The sequence below is a fragment of the Mirounga leonina genome, unplaced genomic scaffold (assembly GCF_011800145.1).
Source record: "Mirounga leonina isolate KUSES-001 unplaced genomic scaffold, KU_Mleo_1.0 Mir_178, whole genome shotgun sequence".
Taxonomy (NCBI): domain Eukaryota; kingdom Metazoa; phylum Chordata; class Mammalia; order Carnivora; family Phocidae; genus Mirounga; species Mirounga leonina.
Genome location: NW_023270464.1, coordinates 25,794,563 through 25,820,558, shown reverse-complemented (window position 1 = coordinate 25,820,558; position 25,996 = coordinate 25,794,563). Strand labels below are relative to the sequence as shown.

General features: G+C 41.3%; 1 protein-coding gene across 5 annotated transcripts in view; it reads right to left on the bottom strand.

The window, feature by feature from the left end:
* ADAMTSL3 (ADAMTS like 3) overlaps positions 1 to 25,996 on the bottom strand; it is a 374,681-nt gene that overhangs the window by 82,494 nt on the left and 266,191 nt on the right. For all 5 annotated transcript variants that reach the window (XM_035024252.1, XM_035024249.1, XM_035024250.1 and 2 more), the window contains 2 exons: positions 7,839 to 8,031; positions 7,585 to 7,764 (listed from right to left, as the gene is read on the bottom strand). In XM_035024252.1, coding sequence (XP_034880143.1) covers positions 7,585 to 7,764; positions 7,839 to 8,031 — 373 coding nt within the window. The remainder of the gene's footprint in view (positions 1 to 7,584; positions 7,765 to 7,838; positions 8,032 to 25,996) is intronic.

The window sequence follows — 25,996 nt, the reverse complement described above, 5'->3', positions numbered from 1 at the left end:
TCGGGGCAGCTCGCGGTCTAGCCCTCGTCTGCCCTCTGTAACCAGAGGACCGTGGATGGGCCTTGGAGGACTGTCGCCCATCGTCTGAGGGAGATCTACTCCGCACTCGGCGCCTGATGGATACTTGCCAGCTCCCAGCCTTCGCTCTCACTTTGGCCCGGATTTTACGGTCTTTGGCAGGTGTGTTCCATGATTTATAGTTTGGGATTCTGGCCATTTCATTGTTTACTGAAGACAGAGTGTTCCCTCTCTTCCATTCTCCTTGTGGGTTTTTTGTTGGATTTCAAAGGAAAGGAATGGAATTTTTTTTAAAAAATCCTTTATTGTCGTCTTTAACAGAAAGCCCTAAACTACTCATATTTTTCAGGACAGAGAAAAGCTCTTTGTAAGCTTTTGAACAAATAACTTCAAATTACCATTTACCAAATTATGGTTTATTTTTTTTAACCAAGTCAAATCATCATCTAGGAGTTTCCCATGTAATAATTAATGTCAACTTCTTTTTTCATTTTAAAGATGTATTTATTTATTAGAGAGAGAGAGGGAAGGGGAGGGGCAGAGGGAGAGAGAGAGAATCTCAAGCAGATTCCCGGCTGAGCACAGAGCCCAACATGGGGCTCTATCCCGGAACCTGGAGATCATGACCTGAGCCAAAATTAAGAGTCAGCCACGCAACCAAGCCACCCGGGTGTCCCAAAAATTAACGTCAACTTTTTAATTTTGCTTCATATAACAGTGAGTTACATAATTGCCAGTCCCCACTTATAAGCCATTTCTAATGATAAATATATGATTTTTTTCTCCCCATGATGAATGGGAGCATCCTTTGTAAACCCCTTCTCTGGATGGAGGTCTTACATGACCTTGTGTCACCTAAGTTCAAAGTTAGGATGCCATTAGAGAATGTTCCCACCTCAGAAAGAAAGGAAGTGACCAAATCAGTGCCATTAATTACAATTCACAAAGCAGCAACCTTATCCAACATGTCTACTATTTATTCTACAGAAATCTAGTAGATTCCTTTGGAAGAGCTCAGGGGAACAAGATACCCAAGTTTTTGCAACTTTGCAACAATTCGTCTGTGACCTTTACACTTGAAGGTCACGTTGGCAGGGTATAACATCCTTGGCTCACATTTTCCTTCTTGTAGTATATTAAATATGTTGTTCCATTGCTTTCTATTATGAAGTGGTCTTGTCGAGAAGTCTGACACTAATCCAATTTTCTTGCCCTAGTAAGCGACTGGGTCTTTTTGCATACCCAAACACGTTCCTTTATCTTTAAAATCCAGTACTTTAGCAGCAGATATCTCGATACTGGCCATGGTGGGTCCATTTTCCCAGGGCTGTGGTGTACCGTTTCAATATTGTGATTTGTGTTACATGGTGATCTTATTTACAGTCTCGTTCCATTGTTTTGGTTTTCTTTTCTTGGGACTCTAATAATACTTATACGTTGGATTTTTTTTTCTCTTTCATATCTGTTATTTTTACTTGAATTCCTTCTATTTCTCTTTATTTTCAATTCCCTCCTTTCTCTCATTTCTCTTATTACACTTCTTTCTAGTTTACTCTCCACTTGTGAAGTTTTCCCATAAGTCGTCTGGTTCTCTCCTGAACCATATCAGCTCCTTCTGCTCACATCCCTGTTATCTATTCAACCTCATTTCTGGGCTTTTCTGTTTCCGATTTGTCTCTATGTCTTCCTTAATTTCTTTTAGCTCATTTCAAAAGAGTAGGTTATATATTCATCTGCCAACTTTTCATGACGTTGCTATGTTATTGACACTTTTATCTTAAAGTATCTTTGTATGGGGCTTGCTGATGCTCCTATTTAAATAATCTATTTTTTCCTGAACTTTTAGGAAAGTGTAAGGAGGTGGCAGTGTTTCAAGTTCATTGTCTTCACTGTTCCTTCTTCTGATGTTGAGAAGAAGTATTCAACAGTTTGGCCACAGTCCTGAGATTCGTATCTTCTGGACTCTTCTGCTCCCAGGGTCCGAGCATCCCTTCCCTTCCCCTCCGTGTCCTGTCTTAGCTTGGATTATGGTTGTGGCAGGTCAGCCGGGTATTTCATCAGCTCTTAGGGATGTACGCTCCCCTTGTGCTCTCCAGTCTTCTTAAGGCCCCCATGGGTCCGCATGATCTTCCTCATACTCAACCATGGCCTGGGACCCAGCATCCTCTCTCAGTGTCACCGATGGGTCTCAGACCCTGAGGTGGAAATGTATCATTGACTTCTGTGTTCCCTGGCTCTTGGCCTGCTCTTACCTTCTTTCTGTTGGCCTAGCTGTTAAACTTACAGCTTCTGCCCAGTTTCCTCTTTGGCGCATGATTTGGCCTCACCCACATGTATCACTTGTGTTAAAGTGGCTATCTGTGCTTTTTCTTTCCTCTGGCAATCCTAATTGCTCTGTTTTTTGCGTGTTTTTTTAATTGAAGGATAGTTGACATACACTATTATATTCGTTTCAGGTGTACAACAGAGTAATTAGACAACTCTACATACATTACCAAATGCTCACCGCGATACGTGGAGTCACCTTCTGTCACCACAAAAAGTCATTATGATATTATTGACACTATTCCCTGTGCTGTGCTTTTCATCCTTGTGACTTATTGACTTTGTAACTGGAAGTTTGTCACTCTTCATCCCCTTCACCGTGAGGGATCTGGGGATATTCCACAACCAGGTCGCCATCGTGATTTCGCTTCACTGAAAGCCTCCTACTTTCAAAGGAACTGCTAGTGACAACATATGCTCGTATGTCATGGTAATCATTTTTCCACGGTTTCAACTACTGCTTAAATGCTGACGCTTCCCAAAATTAACTTTAGTGCAGATCTCTCCTGAGCTGCAATTCCTTACTGATGCCTTGACAGGCCCTCAAACTACACACACCTCAAAATAGACTCATTCCATCTCCCTTTCAAGTCACCTCCCAAATGTGTTTTTCCTTCCCCAATTCATTTTAAAAAGAATGTCTGCTCTATCCATTGACCACACCCCTCTTTTTTGCTTCTTTCTTAGGAGTTCAGTCACCAAATCTGCCCGTGACATCTGCTAACCATCGCCCACTACTATCTACTATTCTCTACCCAGCTGCTTCCTTATTCTCCTTGGTTTTATTCCAACCTCCTCTAAAAAGCTCTCCCAGGCTCTGGTTCCTTCCCCTGTAACACGCCATTCACACTGCAGCCAGAACCGTGTGCCTAAAAATGCTGCATTTCACTTCCCTATTCAGAAACCTTCCTTGGTGTCCTCGGCCACTGCAGGGACCTGAGGTCCTTCCCGGTCTGACTGCAACCTCTCCTCTCCATCTCGTCCTTCTGCTTCTCTACTGCATCCTCATCTCCAGCCGTGGAAGACTGACAAGCTTGCCCCCTGTGCCTCTGTGTGCACTCCTGTCACTGCCTGGACACCCTTGGTCTCCTTTCCACCCAGCCTGCACTCAACCCTGAAGACCCAACTCTACGGCTGCATCTTCTGCGGCACTTCCCTGGGACCCACGCAGATGCAGATGTCTCCCCTCAATTTCCACTCAGTTCTGTAGATGGGAGCCCTTTATTGGGCTTGTTACATAATTTTTTATGGCTGCCTCATTAAACTGTAAGCTCACTGAAGATCAAATTCTTGGCTGACTCGGGTTCTGAGGGCCCGGGGTAGTTAACACAGCAGTGTTTGGGCAGTGTCTGCTGGTGATGTGACTGAGCAATGGGGCTGTGACAACAGGCATGTTCAGTTTAGAAGAAGCTTTTAGAAGTCTCTATATTTTAGTCAACAAGTATTTACCGAGCACCAAGTGGGATACACAGATGCAGAGATGGTCCTTCCCCTCTGGTAGTTATAATCTAGTCGAGAAAATAAGGCATATCTGTGTTTGTGTGTGTGTGTTTACTATTTAAGATAAGTGGAAACGGGCACCTGGTTGGCTCAGTCAGTTGAGTGTCTGCCTTTGGCTCGGGTCCTGATCCCAGAGTCCTGGGATCAAGCCCCACATCGGGCTCCCTGCTCAGCGGAGAGCCTGCTTCTCCCTCTCCCTCTGCCTGCTGCTCAGCCTACTTGTGCTCTCTCTGTCAAATAAATAAATAAAATCTTAAAAAAAAAATAAGTGGAAACAGAAGTAGATGGACTTGGATACACTGGGTATATTTCAGGTGAGTCAAAATGTATAAGTAAACTGTCATCTGGAGTCTAAAAAGACATTATTATTCAAGTAGAAGAGTGGTTATCTACAGAATTATTAATATTAAGAAACTCATAATTAATACTACAAAATAAAAAGTAAAAGGAAGATTTTAGAATAAACCTGAAGAGCTGGAATACTCTTTTATTCATGGAAGGAATACCTAATGCATTTGGATCAATCGCTTTGGATCAAGACCAAACTAACCCTGTAGGATAATGATTGATAGAATGGATTTTCAGCTAGAGATCAGGTATTTCCTAGCTTTACCAACCATCAGTTATGAATACAAAACTAAAAAATACCTTAGAGAAGCCCAACCAAGATTCTTAGACTTTGTGAAAAGGAGCCCAGACATTGGAACTTCTTGAGATCATTTCCATTGTAAGTAACCATCAATAAGCTGAAACTGTCTTATAAATAGGATTGTGTGTGTGTGTGTGTGTGTGTATAACCCTTTCATGCAGTGGTGTGCTGGTAAACGCTTCACAAGTTCTTGGGGAGAGAGCATTGACTATATTTGCCAACTTCTGGGGTGTGAATGCTCCCATCATGGCTGATTTCAAGCTATCAACCTGATGTCACTGAGCATGAGGTAGGAGATCACAGTTGGTTCTTGCAAGCTGGTATGGATGGGCTGCAATATACTATCATTTTCATGAGTCATTTAGTAAGCCTATTGAAAATTAGAATGCCATATTTATAAATCCATGTGTCCAGGACGTATCTTGAACTGTTCTTTGTAAGAATTTCTCATTAAAGAGATCTTCTCCTTTTTACTTAGCATATGGATAAATTTCAAGAATTGAAGAGTTAGCAGGTGTCAGAAACTGAACACAGGAGCTGAGGAAGTCAGAGATGATCATAAGTGTTGGAAAGATGGTGGTGTACTGACAGAGACAGGGAGTGAGGTGGGGAGCCAGTTGGGAATGAAGAGGTTGTCTCTTTGCTTTCCCAGGTTGAAGACACATCCTATTTGGAGAGCTGGGGGCACTGTATTGAACAGAAAGTTAGACACTGTTCCTGCAGATAGAGAATTATCTATAAAAGTCAGAGAAGAGGTCAGGACACAGAGGCAGCTATGGAGGAAAAATGCAGTGATACACATCAAATATCTGGTCAGATATTGAGTTTTTTGGAGATCTGGAGGAAGACAAACCAATTAACAAGATGTGGTTAAGTAAACAGGAAAAATAAAAAACACCAAGAAACATCATGAAGGAGAATGATGAAGGTAGACAAAATGGTCAACTACTCCATCAAAGCCAAGAGAGTAAAGAATGAGGAACGAGGGAAGCTTGGGTGGCTCAGTCGTTAAGCATCTGCCTTCGGCTCAGGTCATGATCCCAGGGTCCTGGGATCGAGCCCGCATCAGGCTCTCTGCTCTGCGGGAAGCCTGCTTCTCCCTCTCCCACTCCCCCTGCTTGTGTTCCCGCTCTCGTGTGTCTCTCTCTGTCCAATAAATAAAATCTTTAAAAAAAAAAAAAAAAAGAATGAGGAACAATTTTACTGGATTTCCATCAAGGAACAGGGCCACAAAACAGGCTGCAAGGGGTCCGTGGAGCACAGAAATCCACCATTTGGGAAGACTGCCCCATATATGACTCAATGCTCCCTTCTTAGAACTTGAAAAGCAGTGTAAGAATCAAAGGCTTCTTCTTGCCCAAAACTTAGTTCAGATCTAAAAACTAATGAGCCAATGAATGAACAAGGCCCAAACATGCCATGAATAGAGCTAGTGTCAGGAAGGGGGACTATTCCAGCTGCAGGCTGAGAGGTCTGGCTCGGTGAAAAATGGGAATTCTGGCACGGCTCCTCAGCCTCTCTCTGTCCAGGGTTAGTGGATAGTTCCAACACAGAGAGGCCTTATCCAGAACCACAAGATGGATGGCTGCCCCCAAGCGAGCCAGCCCGGGGCAGAAGGACTAGTGTGGCAGAAACCTTTGGAGAGGGTGGCAGTGTGGCATCAGAACTTCTGCCAGAACAAAGCAACTCTGCAATGAAAGGAAATTTCAACAAACAGGAGAAAAGCTGAACCCAGTAGGAAACCCAACATGTGTGCCTGACTGGACCCGAGTCTGCATGTTGGCTTTTGGTTTCACAAGCTGAGGCTGGCTCTGCCTTCCTGAGCATGTGTACACGCCCATCCTGCCTCCCGGGTGGAGGTTTTCTAGAGATGCAGTTTTGGCTGGGAATGGGGACAATGTCTTGACTGTGCTTGGGCTGATCTCTGGGGGTGACCAGCAGGTTGCTCGGTGGTGGCCTAGGAAACCGACTCGCCTGAGTTCCAACCCAGCTCACGTGGGCAACCTTCTCTTCTGTCTCCTCTTGTTTCTCCTTGCAAAAAGGCTTCTTTTTTTTTTTTTAAAGGTTTATTTATTTATTTTAGGGAGAAAGAGAGAGCATGAGTGGAAGGGGCAGAGGGAGAGAGAGAATCTCAAGTAGACTCCCCGCTGAGCACAGAGCCTGACACGGGGCTCGAACTCACGACCCTGAGATCATGACCTGAGCGGAAACTGAGAGTTGGATGCTTAACCGACTGAGCCACCCAGCCTCCCTCCCACCCCCTGCAAAAATGCTCCTAATGAATGATTTGCTTGTCCTTGTTAGCAGGCTTGAGCTTTTCTAAAGATCATCACTTCAACAACACTTTGCATTTCCCCTGACTTTGCAAAGAATCTTGGGGAAGAATATTTACCTGTTCAGAGCTTGGGAGAGCTCCAGGACCTGTCATCGATCTCATGGCCACTGGCCACAAGGATACTCTAAGCCAGACAGGAAAACCAGACACATACTCAGGATGTAGCTCCCCACTGAAGTACAGTAAAAAATTGGGTCATTGTGAGTTAAAGCTGGGAAATCCTTCATGATTTTAGGAGATGAAAGATTTCACAGAAGAGGAAAGCTCAAACCTGGATCCAGGATTTGAGAGCAAGGACAAGAGCGAAGACACAAAGGCAAGCTGGGGCAGACGTGGTTAACAGTGTTACTTTGACGATACATAGTCAGCAACTGCAAATTCACTGTTCACAGAAAGAATGGACGGGGCGGGAAGCACCATCAGTCTCCACTCTAAAAGGCCAGTGAGAAGACATGGCCATGACGTCTGCTTCTGGCGCCCTTGTAGGACTATAGGATGAGATGAGCACAACGGGGTTTGACCGTGCCCAGCACTGAACGCAGGGCTCGGGGGAAGTCCAGGAATGCCAGAAAGTGCCCTTTCCTATGTGTCAAGATGATTTCTGATGTCAGCTTGCCTCTCTACCCCCATTGGAGGCCTCCGGGTTATGTACCCCAACCACATGCTCCCGGATCATCTTGTGGAGGACATATTTAGAGTCTGAAACAAACACAGGGCAAAAAAGAGGTGGGACCATGAGGTGGGGAATGGCCCTTACCTTTGACCAGTTTCCCACAGTGATATGCGGAGGGCAGTCTGTCCTGGCACAGGACTTATGGGAAGATGCCTTGGGTCCTTGGCACAATTCATCAGAGAGATTCAAAAAGCTGCCATCCGTTAACAGCTGCCGACAGGTGACTCTTCGATTGTGAGTTCCCCCTCCACACGTCCTGGAACACTGAGAAGGTGGAAGGTGGGGGGGTCAGGGCTCTTGCAGTGGTAGGCAATGGGGACCCCAGGCTGCCATATTACCTGCTGCCATTCTTCAATGTGCCAGCTAGGAGGGCAGTCAAACTGATTGCACGCTTGTAGGGCATGCGGCTTCTCGTCTCCACATTCCTCAGCGGGGGCCGGGGACTCCCCCGGGTGCAGGCAGTACACCTCTCGGGTCTGGATTCCCACACCACAGGTAGCTGAGCAGGGGCCCCAAGAGCCCTTGTGCCACCTGTACCAAAACACAACAGGGCAAGTCAAAGTGTCCTGTGAGACCACGTGCGACGGTCAGAGCATACACAACTTCAAGTTCTCGGGACGTCCAGACTTCACGCTCCATGTGCAGACCCGAGAGCCACCGCATCCCCACTACTAGATGCGATGAAAATACAGAAACGTAATGTTTAAAGAAATGTCAGTAAGGGTTTAAAGGTTCTACCCATTTGGGAAAGCCCAGAGTACAAAAGAAGCAGACTTCTCCCCATTCTAGCATACCATCATCTATCCATAATAAAAGCTTGGGTTTTGTTTTGAATAGAGCCCCAAGGCAAGCATGATTTATATGGCTGTCAAAAGAAATTTTAAATGCTTAAAAGCACACTTCAGGAAATTTTCAGGGCACCTGGATTCATTATTTGGAATATCCCTAAGAAAATTCTTCTCTGTTAGGATTGGATTTACAACATGTGTATATATAATGTGATTCCTTTCCAATAAGATCTTGGAAAAATCAGGTTTTCTCATGAAACATCTGTAAAAATGAAAAACCAGGGCAAGCTGCTTTTGATATATATTTCCAAATTGCATTCAAGGAAGATTCTCTCAATTCACACTCCCAGCAGAAGCATGTGAGAGCGCCTGGCTTCCTACCCCTATACCAATACTGGACCATATCCCTGCCCATCTGATGGGTGTAAGGTTGTACATTATAGTTATCTTAATTTGTGGGTATGTAATTATTAGTGAACATGGATTTCTAACTAGTTACTGTAGAGCTATATCACGAGGAAACAAATTTAAAATGCTTAAAAGTGACACAAAAGGATGTTTGCTCCAAGATAGTTTGTAATAGCAAAAAAAAAAAAAATTAAATTTTACAAAATGGAAGGAAACAATCAAAATGTTCTACAATAAAGGTTAAAATAAATAATTGTATATTCATACAGTACAATGCTAGCAGCCATGAAAAAACAAAGTAGAAGTATAGTTATTGACATAGAAATAAATTTGATATTTTTTATGAGAAAACATAAAAAATACCTTATAATATTGTTTTATGCATTTATAAATGCAGAAAAAAGGTCTGCATAATTATACATCCAAATGTTAACAGTGATGATCTCTAAATGATAGGATTTTTATTTTCTTCATTCTTGCCAGTATTTTCCCCTGATTTTTCTTAAAATAAACACTCATTATTAGAAAAAGTAAGTTAGTTCTTTGAAAAAAAAAATAGTGTTAATCTAAAGGTGAATTTCAGCTTTTCTGATTTCTCATTTTCCATAATAAACATGTTTTACTTGTGTAAATAAGAAGAAAAATAAAAAATGAAATATATTCAAGACAAATGGGACAAAAACATTAAAATTTTTACTTATGAAGACAAAAGTTCACAACGAAGATATAATAATCATACAAGTATGAAGACTAAGTAAAAAGCATAAATACGTATGAAGTACAGCTCTTAGATATAAGAAAAATGGAAGAATAAGTAATAAAAATTTTTAAAGGCTATAAAATACATCTCTAAGCTCCTGATATATAAAGAAGGCAAACCTTAATAAGAATATAGAAAATTGGGGCACCTGGGTGGCTCAGTTGGTTAAGCATCTGACTCTTTATTTTGGTTCAGGTCATGATCTCAGGATCATGGGGTGAAGCCCCACGTCGGGCTCTGCGGTCAATGGGGATTGTCTCTCTCCCTCTCCCTCTGTCTCTCCCCCCCCTCCTGTGTTTTTTTCTCTCTCTCAAACAAATAAATCTTTTAAAAAAATAATGTAGAAAACTAACGCATTTGAACACCTTGGTTAAGTAAGTAACTTTTTAGGAAATTACAAAAAGTTCTATTCAAGAAAGGGACTAGATCCTGTTAACTTTGTGGTCGAGTTCCCACAAATTTCCAAGAAACAGGTGATTCCCATGTCATTTCAAAAGTTCCAAAGTGAAAAAGAAGATTAAAATATTTTAATGCATCATGAAGGTAGGAAAAACCTTGAGCACAAAATCTGACAAATATATATAAAAAATTTTTTGCATATAATTATATAGTCTAAACCCTAAATAAAAGAGAAGTATAAATCCTAAGTAAAACAGAAACAAGTTAATCAAAGGATTAAAATACTACATAGTAAAAAAAAAAAAAATACTACATAGTATATGCTATGGACTGAATGGTTATATCCCTCCCCAAATTATTATGTTGAAGTCCTAATCTCCAGTGTGATAGTATTTGAGACTGGGACTTTAGGAGGTAATTAGGGTTAGATAAGGTCGTGAAGGTGGGACCCTCATGATGGGATTAGTGCCCTTATCAGAATAGAAACCAGAGAGCTTGCTCTCTCTTTCTGCCAATAAGAGGACACAGAGAGAAGGCAGCTGTCTGCAAGCCAGGAAGAGAGCTCTCATCAGAAACTGTGCCCTGTTGGCACCTTGACCTTAGACTTTTCAGCCTCCAGAACTGTAAGAAAATAAATTTTGTTGCTTAATCTACCCAATCTATGATATTTTGTTATCACAACTTGAGCTGATTAATAAGATATGTTTTCTGACCACGGTGGAACTACATTAGACAATCCCCAAATATTTAAAAGTTATGCAATATCATCTAAATTACTCATGGGTCAAAGGAGAAACCACAATGGAAATAAACAACTTTTCTTAAATGCAGGTTACTAAAAATATGAAGTGCGAAAATCTGTGGAATGCAGCTAAAGCCATGATCATAAGGAAATCAATAGCCTTCAATGAATATTGTAAAAAGAAATGCTGAAAATCATAATCTAAGTATCCATTTCAAGCAGTTAAAAAAATACAGTAAATAAACCAAAAAAAAGTAGAAAAGAGGAACAAAATATATGAGAACAGATATGAGTGAACCCAAAAATAAAACAAAAGTTGCCTCTTCAAAAGACTAATAAAATTGATAAATTCATGGTGATTTATGAAGAACAAAAAATATGAACCATAAATTACCAACATCAAGAATTAAAGAGAAAATCTCAAAGGCATTAAAAATAGAGTATACGTGTGTGATGAAAATCACTATATGTCAATAAATTTAAAAATTTACGTAGACTGAAAATACGCCTAAAAAAACACAACTTATCAAAACTAACACATAAATGTAGAAAAATCTGACTAGTCCTATATCTATTAAATTTTTAATTTAAAATATTTTAAAAATAAACTCAAGTGTCAGACACCTTCCTTGGTGAATTATTTAAGGCATAAATAATTCCAACCTTACATAAACTTTCCAGAAAATATAAAAAGAAGGAAACCTTTCCCAACTCATTTAGGTCAATGTCACTCATAAACACAGATGTCCTAAACCAAATATTAACAATGAAGTGATATATATAAAGAATATTATTATATCATGACCAAATTGGGTTTATTCCAGAAAGGCAAAGTTGTTTCAACCTTGGAAAATCAATCAGTGTTTATGATATTAACAAAACATAGGAGAGAAATCATGTGATCATTTCAACAGAGGCAGAAAAACATTTGATAAATTTCAACAGCTATTCATGATTGAGAACTTTCTTAATCTGAATAAATGCATCCCAAAAATCAAGTAGTGGTGGAGGGGTGAAGCAGGACAATACAGCAAGATATCTGCATTCCTCTCTGTTTCAAAAAAAAAAAAAATAGCTATGACAGTTAACAAAAGACATAAGGGTAAAGCTCTTTTCCCATACAAAACAAACATCTCAGTAAACCAGAAATCAATTGGAAGCACAGTGCTGAAATTGACTAAAGTTGTCTAGGTTTAGTGGATGCCAGGATTGGAAACTTGCAATGGCAGCTGGGAGTTCAATTTGTATGGGGAAATTAAAGAGCACCACAGTGAGGGGGGTGACTGAAACACAGTGAGGGAGTCACTTCTAGAAACACAATAGGGCAAGACTCCCTGACCCATAATTGAAGGCTAGAAAAATTAGCCTGTGTGTATGGTTGGAATTGATCAGCTGCCTGGGATAAAATAAAAGAATGGAGATAACCTGGAGTCTGCTTAATATTTTTAAGGATTTATTTATTTATTAATTTATTTTAGAGAGAGAGAGAGCAGGGGGAGGGGCATAGGGAGAGGGAGAGAAAATCTCAAGCAGACTCTGCGGTGAGCACAGAGTCCAATGCAGGGCTTGATCTCACGACCCTGAGATCATGACCTGAGAGGAAACCAAGAGTCAGACTCTTAACTGACTGAGCCATGCAGGCATCTCTTGAGCCTACTTATTGAGCCAAGCTATCATATAATATTCTGGGAGGGGTTCTGCAATATTTCACCTGGGAGGAGAGCCTAAAGGAAATAATATGAAACCTGGTTCTGATTTGAGGATCTTGGGGAGAGGTATTCATTCAAGTAAGCAGAAAACCCCCAGATAGGAACATATAACTCCCATTCAATATAAGCTTGCAAACCAAAAGGTCCAAGGAGAGAAAAAAAAATGACATGAAGATAGCAAACACAACAGATGAGAGAATTCCCCCCTAAAGAAATAGAAATAACAACAGCACTACTTGTATAGCATGTTCTATTTCCCACATTTGGTTTTAATATAATACTCACATTATCTTCATAATGTCTGAAAAAATCTTTAACATAACTATGTGGGGTTTTTTTATTCTTAGGGACTAATAGTGATCTAGGAAATAGCAGATTGGTTGTATGTGCTTACTTCTGTTCCCTTCCATCCACCCTCCCCTAAAAAATACCCAATAAAAAGACAGTAAAGGGATAAAGGTGGTATTAAACAAAGGCATATAACCACAAAGACAAAGAGACTGTGAGAGATGCAGTTGATTTTATAAACTGGAGAAAAGATGGAAAGTGATGTTTAACTTAGCAGCCTGGAGAAATCTGAAAACTAAGCTGGGAGTTGGGAAAGTCCAAAAGCAAGAAGCCATGAAACAATCAGACACAACATATTTCTAAAAGTGGGGTGTAGCTGAAGTCAAAATAGATTCACTGAAAGTCTATATTAACCTGAAATCCTTTTGTGTCTCTTAGGCATGCAGGAGATTTATTCTCCCACACCCAGCAGAAAATTGAAGGGTTACTTAAGGACTTAAGGAATAGCAAAAAGTGGAAGACTGTACTAGGACTGGGGATTAAGTGAGGGTCTATGTATTGTCAGGTGAGACCGCCAGACTTCTTCCCTGACTTGGCTCAGAGAAAACACTTCCAATCAGACTTGTATCCCTTTCCCACTCTCAAACAAAAGGTTGGAGAATTCCTCACCAGAAATGTTAACTAGCTTGAGAGCAAAAAACAAATTCAGGAGGTCTCCCTGTGAACAGCCCATCCAGATCACTCTAGAGTGAAACCTACCACTCAACAAATTCTGTCCATATACACAGGGCTTCCAATCTTCTTTGGGGTACACTATTCTTAAACGAGTAGATAGTCAAGGAACATAAAATATTTAATGAAAACATCTAAGAAAAAAAAGAAACAAAAACAGGCATATGGGAGAAAACAGACACAATGCAAGGTACTGAAGAGAATAGAAGAAAACTAATAAAATAAAAAAAATTCATAATTCATATTCTCAAGAAACAGAAGGTATTGTATTCGTGAAATGAAAACAGGACGTTATTAAGAAAGGTACTAGGAACCTACAGAGAACCAAAAAAGACTCTTGTAAATTAAAAATGATTAAATAAAAATGTAACCAATCAGTTGAAAAATAGAAGTAAAGAAAAGTCTCAAAAAGTAGAAATAAAAGAAATACAAAATAGGGTCAGTTCAGAATGTCGAACATTATACAATGGGAAGTTCATTTAAAAAGCAGAAGAAAAGAATAACTCAAGAAAATTTCCCAAAATGGAAAGAAGTGTTCAGATTTTAAAGCCCCTCCCTATTTCCCAACACAAAAGATAAAAATGAACTAAACCAAAGCATATAACGTTGTTCCATTGTCTTCCAGAGGGAACAAAACAAGTTTGTATAGAGGATGAGGGATCTAGGTGGCAAAGTAATTCTCAACAATAGCACTGAAAGTTAGAATTCGGTGAATGGAGCAGTACTTTAAAAATACTTTTTGGGGGGGAAAATGATATGGAACCTTGAAATCTATACAAGACAAAATATTAAAGTGGAATAAAACATTTCCAGATATTCAAGAGCAAAAAATTCAATCCCCAATTTTCTTGGGAAGCTCTTGGACTTATTTGCTCCAACACTGGGGTTCAGGTGCCCCTTCGGATCACTACATTTGTATCTTTGGGGTAAATACCCAGTAGTGCAATTGCTGGGTCGTAGGGTAGCTCTATTTTAAACTTCTTGAGGAACCTCCATACTGTTTTCCAGATTGGCTGCACCAGCTTGCATTCTTAAAGGACCTATTTCATTAGTAGCTCTACAGTAAATCAAAATAATTTCCATTTCACAAATAATCTAAGGGGCTTAAAGACTCTAATCACCACCCTCCCCCCAAACTTTACCAGACTTTGTTGTCCGATATTTATTTCTTTTTTCACACCCATAAATCCGATATCATTATTGATTCACAGTCAGTGACTTTCTTTTAGATTAAGTATCTTTACAATGTACTTTGCTCATCATTCATTCTTATATTCTTGTATCTTTCTTCCAGGATCAGTTTCCTGCTTAATGAATACGCTCTTTTAAAAATTATCTTTAGTAAGAGTTTGCTGATAGTAAAGTCTCCTGGTTTTGTTCACCTAGAATGTCTAACACAATAGTAGTTAACATTTTTTTATTACTTACTATGTTCTAAACTCTTTTGTAAGTAATTTACATATATAATATGTATATTTGTATATTTATATATTTATATAATATGTATATACGTATATACTACTGCAATCTGAAAATATCCTGTTTCACTAAGTATGTAATACTAGGCTGACAGTTACTTCCTTTTAACGATTTCAAGATAATATTCCTTATTCCTTATTGCCAATGAGAAGAAAACTCTTAATTTTGTGGCTATTTTTCCTCTTGTAGATCTTTACTCTGGTTGTTTTTGAGATATTTTCTTTGCCTTTGGAGTTCTCAGACTCAACTATCATGTGTTTAAGTGTTTATTTCTTTTTATTTTTCCTGCTTGGGATTTGTTGTGGTTCCAGATTCTTAGGATTCATATTTTTCATTAATTATGAAATATTCTCAGTCATCTCTTTGAATATTACCTCTGTTTTTTTCTTCAGCTCCATTTAGATATATTTTATACCCTGTCAATATTTCCTCTGTCTCTCTTACCTCTAGTGTGTACTTTACATACTTCATTTGCTCTCTGTGCTTTATTCTGGATAATTTCTTCAGATCTCTCTTCCAGTTCACCTGTTTACCCCAGTCCATAACTTTGAAGTTTCGATGATTATTTTTTTAACTTCCAGATATTCTATTATTAGAACCATATGGTTAAACCATATGAAAATTGCCAATATGGGACCTTTTTGATTGATAAAATTGGAAATTTCATATAGCACAACCTAATATTTGGTTCATTAAAAAAATAATCTTCCAGGTATTTTTGATAGTTTGTTATTCCTAGGTTAGGTTTTCAATTTCCTATCTTATATCTTTAAATATTTTAAATAAACTTACTTTATATTTGTACCTGATAATTCTAATATCTGAGGTCCTGTTATATCTGATTTGGGTTTTCTCCCCCACTGATTCTCACACATTGTTTCTTCATGAATTTTTATTTATTTATTTATTTTTAATTGTGAGATCACTAATTAGGTCTTTGTGGGGATTTTAAGTTTGGAGGAGAAGACACATTCTTCCACAAAGGGTGTGCGTTAACTCTTATCAAGAGCAATGTGAATTAACTTTTCAGATCACACTGTCAGAATGAATATGAACTTATTCCTACATAAAGGGCTATCTGTGGCTTTTAAATTCTCAGAGGAGTCTTTTTTTATTGAGGTATGACTGATATGTAAACAGTTGTATATATTAAATGTGTACAACTCAATGAGTTTGGGAATAAGTACACCTGTGAAACCATCCACACCATCAAGGCCATAAACACATCCATTCTTTCCCAAAGTCTCCCTCCATCCCTATTCTTATTCTTTAGCATCATCATCATTATCATTATTATTATTCTGGGTGTGGTAAGAACACCTAACATAAGATCTACCCTCTTACCAAATTTGAAGTATACAAAAACACAGTATTGTTAGCTATAAGCAGTATGCTATACAGTATATCTCCAGAACTCACTCATCTTGTATAACTGTAACATTGCACCCTTTGACCATCACCTCTCATTTCCCCTCCTCCCAGCCCCTAGCAGCCATCATTCTACTCTCTGCTCCTGTAAATTTGACTACTTTAGAGTCCACATATAAGTGAGATCACACAGCATTTTTCTGTGTCTGGCTTCTTTCACTTAGCATAATGCAGGGGAGGCTTTTTTAATTCCTTCCACTCAGAGGCAAAGCCAAGACAGATAAATTTCCTTGAGATCTGCTTTTTTGGGGTGGATTTTTTTCCAGTTTGTCTTTTCACTGAGGTAGATCCTGGCTTCATATGGGAATCTCCATTCCATTCCTTATTTCCTGGAGATCCGAGGACTTGTCTGTTTCCAGAAAAAAACTGTTAAAGCCAAAGGTCTAGATTAGTGGGATTGCCAAATGTCTCCCATGGAAGCACTAACTTTAATACAAGTTTACCATGCTAGATTCATTCTATAGCTCTTCCTTCCTTTTCTCTTTCTTTCTTTCTTTCTCTTACTTCTGAGGATTTATCTTACTTTCTAACAAGCTTAGTTTTACATTTCAAGTTGTTTTATACATATTTTACTCAATATTTTAGAATCTTTCAGTAGAAGGGCCTTCAGTATATCTAGTCCACCACTTGGCTAAAAATGGACATTCACATTCACATACTCAAAATAATATTTTAGCAAGTTTAGCTCTAGGTTGGTCATGATTTCCCTGTAGTACTTTAAAGATATTATTTCTTTGCTTTTTGGGAACTTCAGTTGTTAATAAGTTGTTAGTAGTTGATATGTCTTTCAGGTCTTGTAGCTCTTAGGATTTTCTTATCATCTCTGACTTTCTGCAGTTTTGTTATTATGTATCTAAGTGGGATTTATTTTTATTTATTTTTCTTGATACTAGGAGTAGACATTTTTTTAAGTTTTAGTAAACAATTCATTTAATATCTTGTTTCTCTGCCATTACCTCCATATTTCTTACTTTTCTTCTCTTTTCCCCAAATCTTCAACTCTCTGTGCTTTCATTCTTCTGACTTCTTCAGCACTACCTTCAAGGTAACAATTCCTTCTTCAATTGTCTGTAACTTACTTATTTTTCAGTGGCTTTTAAAATTTCTAAGTTGTATAATTGGTTCTTTTTAAGACTCACCTATTGTGACTATATTTCTGCCTCTGTCTATTTCATAATTTCCAGTTCTTTACATGGATATTATTTACCAATTTATATCACCAACGATCTCAGTAACAGTCTTTTTTCAGGCTGTTCTTGTATTTTTATTTCATCTGGGATGAATTCAACTTTCAACCGCTGACTCTTGTTGACTATCTTCATTAGGTTTCTTCAGGTGCTTTGGAGTTTTGTTTTGCAGGCTCAATTTGGTTTCTCTCTCCCTACCTCCCTTTGTCCCTTTCTCTGACTCTTAACCCTCCCTGTCTACAGTGTTGTTTACTTCCATCTAGCCCTCCAGTGTCTCCAGTCCAGAACCAAGTCTCATACGGACAGCATGGCACAAAAGCAGTCTACGGACACTGACGATCCAGTCACTGAGCCAACATGTAATTTGGGGCCGTATCGTTGTGTCTGTCCTCCATCTCCCCAGGCAAGTAGGCTCATCTATACAATGGCTTCAGGTTGTGACCAGCAGCAGCTTTTTCCTGCTTCCATTCCAAGAAGCAATGAATGTGGGTCCTCTCTAAGCAGTCAAAAGGACGATGTTCAGGCCTACTCTCTACGGAACTGAACTCTCATGTGCCCTGACTGCTTTGGGGCCTCAAGTCCACAAGAACCACAGGTCTGTTTCCACTCACCACTTCACACTTCCTTTCCTGGCCCAGATAGTTCTTTTCATGATAGTGCCTTGGGTAAGCTGTTTTAATTCCCTTGCTCTCATACTGCATCTATCGTTGATCTGTATTTGGAACAGAATGTAAAATTAAAACACCAGCTTAACTGGAAGCCTGCTAATTAGTTAGATTGTAACTGATTATTTCTAAGTTTCCAGTAGCTTTTGAGGTGAGGGAAATCACCAACAGTAGAAATATACATCATATTTTGGTGATAATCGAGCTATATGGATAAATAATTAAAAGGATGCTGTTTCACTATCAATTCAGCCTAAATATATAACTTATTTGGAGTGACTTCTGGATAATCATCTTTCAAGAAACTATACAGCTAAAAGAATCCATCAGAGGCACAAGGGACTGGAAATGAAACCACTGTTATCCAAGAAATGGGGAACTGTTTCTTAACAGACAAAAGACTACAGAATTTTTTAAAATTCAAGAACTGGGTAACAAGTAGGTAGAGAAACACATCACTCTTGCCTCTTGCTTTCTGACCTCCCTCCCTAGCAGTGCTGACTACTGTCGGAGAAGAAAGCTCTCCTCAGACAAGTGGGGCCATTATGTAACCCTGCATGTTTCTACAAGCTGCTGGCTCTCTCCTGGAAAAAGCAAACTCCATAAATAGCAGACACTCAGCAGTTATAGCATAGACCAGGGGGGAGTAACCCCATAAGAGCAGATAAACATACAACACCCCACCTTGGAGAGTCCAGGCTAATACATCAAATGCATTTGCCTTTGGGTAAATAAAGATCAACGGACTGTCCAACCCAATCTCAGTGGTAAGTTTCACCCTGGGGTGATATTTTACTGCTATTGCCCTTGGAGTCAGTAAATATTTGTGTGGAAAATATTATGCAACACCCTGTCCCTGTTATTCCTACACCACTGGTTTCTAGAACCTAAAACATTTTTGTAAACTTACCTTTACTTTGGCACCAACCCTTTGTCTCGGCTGGGTTTTTTCCAATATAACTCTCAACCTTCGAAGAGTTTATTAAATTTGCAATTTTGAAACGAGGAAGAGTATTTCCCTTCACATAAAAACAGACTCTTAATTTTGCAAAGTGGCCAAGACATAGTGCATGCTCTATTATTCCTAGCTTGGAAGGAAGCTCTGTGGGCAGGACGGTGTTGGAGACGATAATGTGCAATCATTCTTGCTGAGGCCCAGCGATGAGGGGAAAGGGATGCTGCTGAACCCGGGACAGGTCGCCACGCTTCCCTCAGCAGCCTTAAGAAAGAGGGTCCAGACTTGCTCCTAAATCTTGCTCCGGTTTGGTGAGCAAAGGAAGAGCAGCACTGCAGACTGAACTCAACGCTGCCATGGCCTCCTGGGCAGGTCAAGCGAAGGCTGTTGTTCTCAGAACCGAAATGACCCTGAGCATTTGCAACTACTCATGAGTAGACAGGAGGATCCCCGCAGAAAGACTGAGCATAGTTCTGAAGACGTGAGTAAAAAATGCAACTTGAAAGCACCCTTTAACAGCAAAAGGTTGGAGTTTCTTAGGAACTTGCTGGCCACAAAGTCCAGCATTTTCCGTCATTACTCAGATGAAGAGACCCAGAGGACTAAGGCACCTGCCTGAAATTCCTGGAGGGGTCAGAGCTGGGGCACCACTCCATGCCCCTGACCCACTCCCAGTCCTCTCTCAACTACGAAGAGTTCCCCTCTATCAAGGGTCTCAGCATAGGGTCCTATTTCACATTCTGTTGGACTTCATTATACCAGTAAGAAGTGATCGCTCCTTAAGATGTGATCTCGGGAGAGATTTAACTTGTTTTATAGTGGAAAAGGGCTCCAGACAGCAGGCATGGTATGTGCAAAGTCCCAAAGGCATGAATGAACATGAGAGTGGGTCACAGTGAAAATTTACCGTGGCTGCAGGGCACGTTCCTCACGGCATGTGCGTGCATGCAGGTGCATGCACGTGTGTGTGCATGTGCCTGTGCCCGAGGGTCATAGTGACAGGAGATGTGGTTCAGGAACCTAAAAGCAGGGTCACAAAGGACTTCATAGGCTGTTACAGTCTGAACTATTTCCCCACAGAAGTTGTTGAAGCCCTGACTTCTAGTACCTGTAAATGTGATCTTATTTGGAAACAGAGTCTTTGCAGATGATCAGTTTAGATGAGGTCATTAGAAAGGGCCCCAACCCAATATAAGTGGTATCCTTACAAAAAGGGAACATTTGGACAAAGGGACGAACAGAAGGAAGACAACATGCAAACATGGTGAGAACAGCATCCACAAGCCATGGAACGCCTACCAACAGCTGGGAAAGAGACCTGGACCAGGTTCTCGCTCCCAGTCTCAGAAGGAGCCAACCCCTCCCCACCCCTTGACCTCAGACTTCCAGCCTCCAGAACAGAGACAATAAACTGCTATTGTTTAAGCCACCTGGTCTATGGTACTTTGTGACAGCAGGCCCAGAAAACTCACACACATGCTAAAGTAAAGAACATGGATTGTGATCCACAGGTCAGGAAAGTTACTGGAAGGCTTTATGTGGGAGCTTCACATAGTCACCGCAATTTAGAAAGCTCTCTGAAGGTCATACCTGTGCATTTGGATCAGAGCAAGGAAACACAGGGGGTGGGCGTTTATTTAGCAACTGTCGAAACAGTTCATGCAAAATACCTCTGCATTAAGGTAGCGGCAGTTGGGAATGGCTGGGGCACATTGTTAAGAGGTTGAAAGACAAAGCATCACGAATTGCGTCCATGTCATCAGAAGAGAAATGAAACCAGAAAAAGCCACAATGCAAAGCCACTCGAAGACGGGACTCAGATTCTATTATGAATAGAATAAATAGTGGAGAAATGTATGATTTGGACTTCATCTTAAAAAATTAAAGGGCGCCTGGGTGGCTCAGTTGGTTAAGCGACTGCCTTCGGCTCAGGTCGTGATCCTGGAGTCCCAGGATGGAGTTTCGCATCAGGCTCCCTGCTCGGCAGAGAGTCTGCTTCCTCCTCTGGCCCTCACGCCTCTCATGCTCTCTCTCAAATAAATAAATATAATCTTAAAAAAAAAAAAAAAGAATGCCTTAAAAAATTAAACTAAAAATGATGAAATCGAGTTATTTACCTTACACTGAACATAAAGTAGGTGGTAATGGCGACTGGGTATGCCTCATTCTTGGAGTGAAGAAAGAATGGATTGTTTTGTATTTTCTCTCTCTCTCTCTCTCTTTTTTTTTTCTGAAAAAATTATATGATGACCCACTACGGCTCTCTTCACTTTCAGAGCTAGATCAGAACAGGCTTGTTTTTGCAAAAGCCGAGTTTCTCCCCTGCCCTCGGCCCCCTCAGTCCCCTGCTGGGCAAATTCCTCTCACTTGGAGCTCATTTTCTGTTGGCACCTGGGTCCATCTTCCATTTAATTGGCCACTTGTGCCCATGTCCTCATTTGTCAATGACTTGGGCTAGAAAGAAAAGACACAACTGGGTGAAGACTAGCTTTCTGTTGATAGGGAATAAGATTTGAAACTAGAAATAAAGCACAGCCCCAATTTAGGGGTGACAGTTTCTTCTTTTCACTCCTTCTTGTTTATGGCTACAGAACTACATGCTTAGCCAAACTGTAGTCACCATTTAGAGTTTGTATAAATCCCAAACCATTTCGTTTATAGTCCTCTTTCCAGAAAGAGAGTGCCGGCTGGTGTTGAGAAAGGGGAGGTGGTGCATGATTCCAACTTCATGGGAAAACACGTTGGGAGAGTAAACTATGTTTCCCCTCGCTGTGTTTCCCCTTGTCCCTCACCCCGGCTCAGACAGGGAGCCATCTGCTCCCATCTACAAAGCCTCAAGGGCGGGGTGTGTCAGGGAAGAAAAACAGAAACCCTGGCTTTTCCAAAACTATCTGAGTCAGTGGTTCTAGTGTTAGAATAAGAAACAACTGAGAAACCCAGATAAGTATTTGGATTACGAGGGCTTGCTTGTACACTTAACAGAAGTGCCATTTCTCCAAAGATAAAAGGGACACACCAAGTAGCTATACACTCAGCATTACACCTGTATGATCGATGCTTTTGGAAAGTTCTGGACACACTTGACAAAGAGAGCAGCCTAAGCCGAGGTTAGATCAGACCTCCCTAAAAACCCCTCCTGTATGTCTCTTCTGTAATCTTGGATCATTCTGGAATGCAGTGAGCATGTGGGGGGGGCGGGGCAGGGAGGGAAGCAGACTTCCCTGTGCTGATCCTGGGCCTAGGTCCCACCTGCTTCTCAGCGGAGCCCAGCAAGATGGCTCCAATGGAAGTCAAGAAGTCCCTGGGATTTCCTGAGCCTATAACTGAAGTCAGCAATATGGTCGCGGATATAAAACACTGTGCCTGCCTCACTGGAGGGAATGCCCTCACCAAGGTGAGCACACATTGGAGCCAGTCTCCACCAGAGGCTGTGCCGGTTGGAGAAGCAGACTCGGAAGAAAAGGGCCCATCTGCAGGATGGGGAGGGTGGATTCCGAGGGTGGATGAGCTTATTCCAGACCCACCCCACCTCCCTCAGACCACCAGGGCAGGACTTTTTACATCACGGCCAACACATTTCACGGAATCAAAATCAGAAGGGTCGAGAGAATTCCAGAACCAAACTTATTTCCTGAATAAACATAAAATGCACCTGTCCTAGGGGCAGCTGAGCGGCTCAGTCGTTAATCGTCTGCCTTCGGCTCAGGTCATGATCCCAGGGTCCTGGGATCGAGCCCCGCATCGGGCTCCCTGCTCGGCGGGGGGGCCTGCTTCTCCCTCTCGCACTCCCCCTGCTTGTGTTCCCTCTCTCGCTGTGTCTCTCTCTGTCAAATAAATAAAATCCTTAAAAAAAAAAAAATTCCCCAGGATCTTAAAAGGACTTAAGCAAGGAAGCTGATTAACTTTTAGGGTCAACCTTTCAGACCAAGAAGACCAAAAATAAGTCGGCCTCATCTATTCATGTGGGCCTGTAACACTGCACCCCAGTCTGAGACCTAAGGCAAGTCAGTGGGAAGGGTGATAACGCACGGTGTGTAGGTCACAAGTAGGAGATCCGCTCAATCATTCAACAAGTATGGACTGAGCACCAACTGCATACTCGTGCTAACTCTACCTCAGATCCTGTGCTCTCTGATGTGGCCTGAGGCAAAGAAGGGCCCTTGAGGAGATAGGAGAAAGAGAACAGAACTGCAGACCCCGAGGTTTTGCAAGAACAGACCAGCTGATGTTCACTCACAAGGGCCAGGGTAAAGGGGCGGAGCAAGATGGCGGAGGAGTAGGAGACCTGGATTTCGTCTCCTCTCAGGAATTCAGCTGGATAGGGATCAAACCACTCTGAACACCTACGAACTCAACAGGAGATCGAAGAAAAGAAGAGCAACAACTCTCTCATCAGAAAAGCGACCACTTTTTGGAAGGTAGGACGTACGGAGAAGTGAATCCGAGGCGATATTCGGGAGGATAGACGGCGGGAGAGGGGACCTCCGTTGGTCGCTTCTGGCAAGTGATAGAACCACGGAGCACAAAATCGGAACTTTTAAAAGTCTGCTCCGCTGAGGGACGTCACTCTGGTGGCTAAGCGGGGGGTGGAACCCTCCGGGACAGTGTGGTCTCAGGACCCTCGGGGTCACAGAAAGACCGGGGGTGCCTGAGGGCGGCAGAGCTCCCAGGGATCGGAGCAGGGAAGCCGGCTGCAGAGGCGGAGCCCAGGCGCGGGCTCTCAGCTCGGGGTGGCCATAGACCGTGATCCGCGGCACCGTCGGCCCCTGCTCCTCCAGCAGGGACCCCACAAGCGGCAGATCCGGGGAGACTCCCCTTCCTTCCCCGGGAGGAGCCGTGCGGGAGTGCACCGCAGGGATCTGCTGGGTTTGGAGGCTCCACCCGGGGTCGGGGGCCAGAGACAGAGGCGCGCGGTCGCAGGCCGGGTGAGCACGGAGTGTGGCCGGAGACCGGGGAGCCGGGAGTGACTGGCGGCTTTTCTCTGGGGGCTCCCTGAGGAGCGGGGCCCTGAGTTCTCGGCTCCTCCGGGGCGGAGATTGGGAGGCCGCCATTTTCACTCTCATCCCCCAAAGCTGTACGGAAAGCTCGCAGGGAACAAAAGCCCCGGAGAGCAAACCCGAGCAGATGACTCAGCCGGGAGGGGGCAAGGGCGGGGCACTTCCGCCTCCGGCAGAGACATTTGGAAACCACGGCAACAGGCCCCTCCCCAGAAGATCAGCGAGAACAGCCGGCCAAGACCAAGTTCACCGATCAATGAGAACGGCAGAACTCCAGCGCTAGGGGACTACTGCACATAGAATTCATGGCTCTTTTACCATGATTCTTTAGTCTTTCAAAGTTAATTTTTTTTAACTGTCTTTTTTTCTTTTTTTCTTTTTGAATTTTTCTTTTTCCCTTTTTCAACCATCTTATCAATCCCTTCTTTTAAAAAAACATTTTTATTTTTCATTTTTAGAGTCATATTCTATCCCTTCATAGTAGTTACCCGTATTTTTGGCATATATATATAAGTTGTTCTCTCTTTAAAATTTTGAGATAGTTTCTTCTAACAGATTAAAATATACCCTAAATCTCTAGTATATGGTGTTTTCTATTCCCCTGCCTCATCACATCCTCTCCCTTTTTTTTTTCTTTTTTTAAATCCTCTTCTTTCTTTTTTCAAACAACTTCTTATCAATTCCTTTTATAAAATTTTTTATATACTTTCCATCTTTACTCATATTCCATCCCTTCATCATATCAACCCTTATTTTTGTACATATATAAGTTTTTCTTTCTTTAAAATTTTGGGAGGCACTATCTTCTAAAAGACCAAAATACACCCCAAATCTAGTGTGTGGCACGGATCTATATACCAGCCTGATCATATTTGATCACATTCTGGTTTTTTTGTTGTTGTTGTTGTTTTGTTTTGTTTGTTTTTCTTTTTATCTTTATCTTTTTCTTTTTCTTTTTTTTCTTTTTCTTTTTTCTCTCTTTCCCTTTCTTTTCCCACTGCTTCAGGTCTTTTCTGATTTGTTTAGAGTATATTTTCTGGGGACGTGGTTACTCTGCTAGCATTTTGTTCTCTCATTAATCTATTCTCCTCTGCACAAAATGACGAGACGGAAAAAATCACCTCAACAAAAAGAACAAGAGGTAGTACCGACTGCCAGGGACTTACTCAATACGGACATTAGTACGATGTCAGATCTAGAGTTCAGAATCATCACTTTAAAGATACTAGCTGGGCTTGAAAAAAATATGGAAGTTATTAGAGAAACACTTTCTGGAGAAGTAAAAGAAAATCCAACCAAGTAGAAATCAAAAAGGCTATTAATGAGGTGCAATCAAAAATGGGGGCGCTAACTGCTAGAATAAATGAGACAGAAGAGAGAATCAGTAATATAGAAGATGAAATGATGGAAAATAAAGAAGCTGAGAAAAAGACAGATAAACAACTACTGGATCACGAGGGCAGAATTCGAGAGATAAGCGATACCATAAGATGAAACAACATTAGAATAATTGGGATCCCAGAAGAAGAAAGAGAGAGAGGGGCAGAAGGTATAATGGAGCAAATTATAGCAGAGAACTTCCCTAATTTGGGGAAGGAAACAGGCATGAAAATCCAGGAAGCACAGAGAACCCCTCTCAAAATCAATAAAAAGAGGTCAACACCCCAACATCTAATAGTAAAACTTACGAGTCTCATAGACAAAGAGAAAATCCTGAAAGCAGCTCAGGAGAAGAGATCTGTAACCTACAATGTAGAAACATTAGATTGGCAACAGACCTATCCACAGAGACCTGGCAGGCCAGAAAGGACTGGCAGGATATATTCAGAGCACTAAATGAGAAAAATATGCAGCCAAGAATACTCTATCCAGCTAGGCTGTCATTGAAAATTGAAGGAGAGATAAAAAGCTTCCAGGACAAACAAAAACTAAAGGAATTTGCAAACACAAAACCAGCCC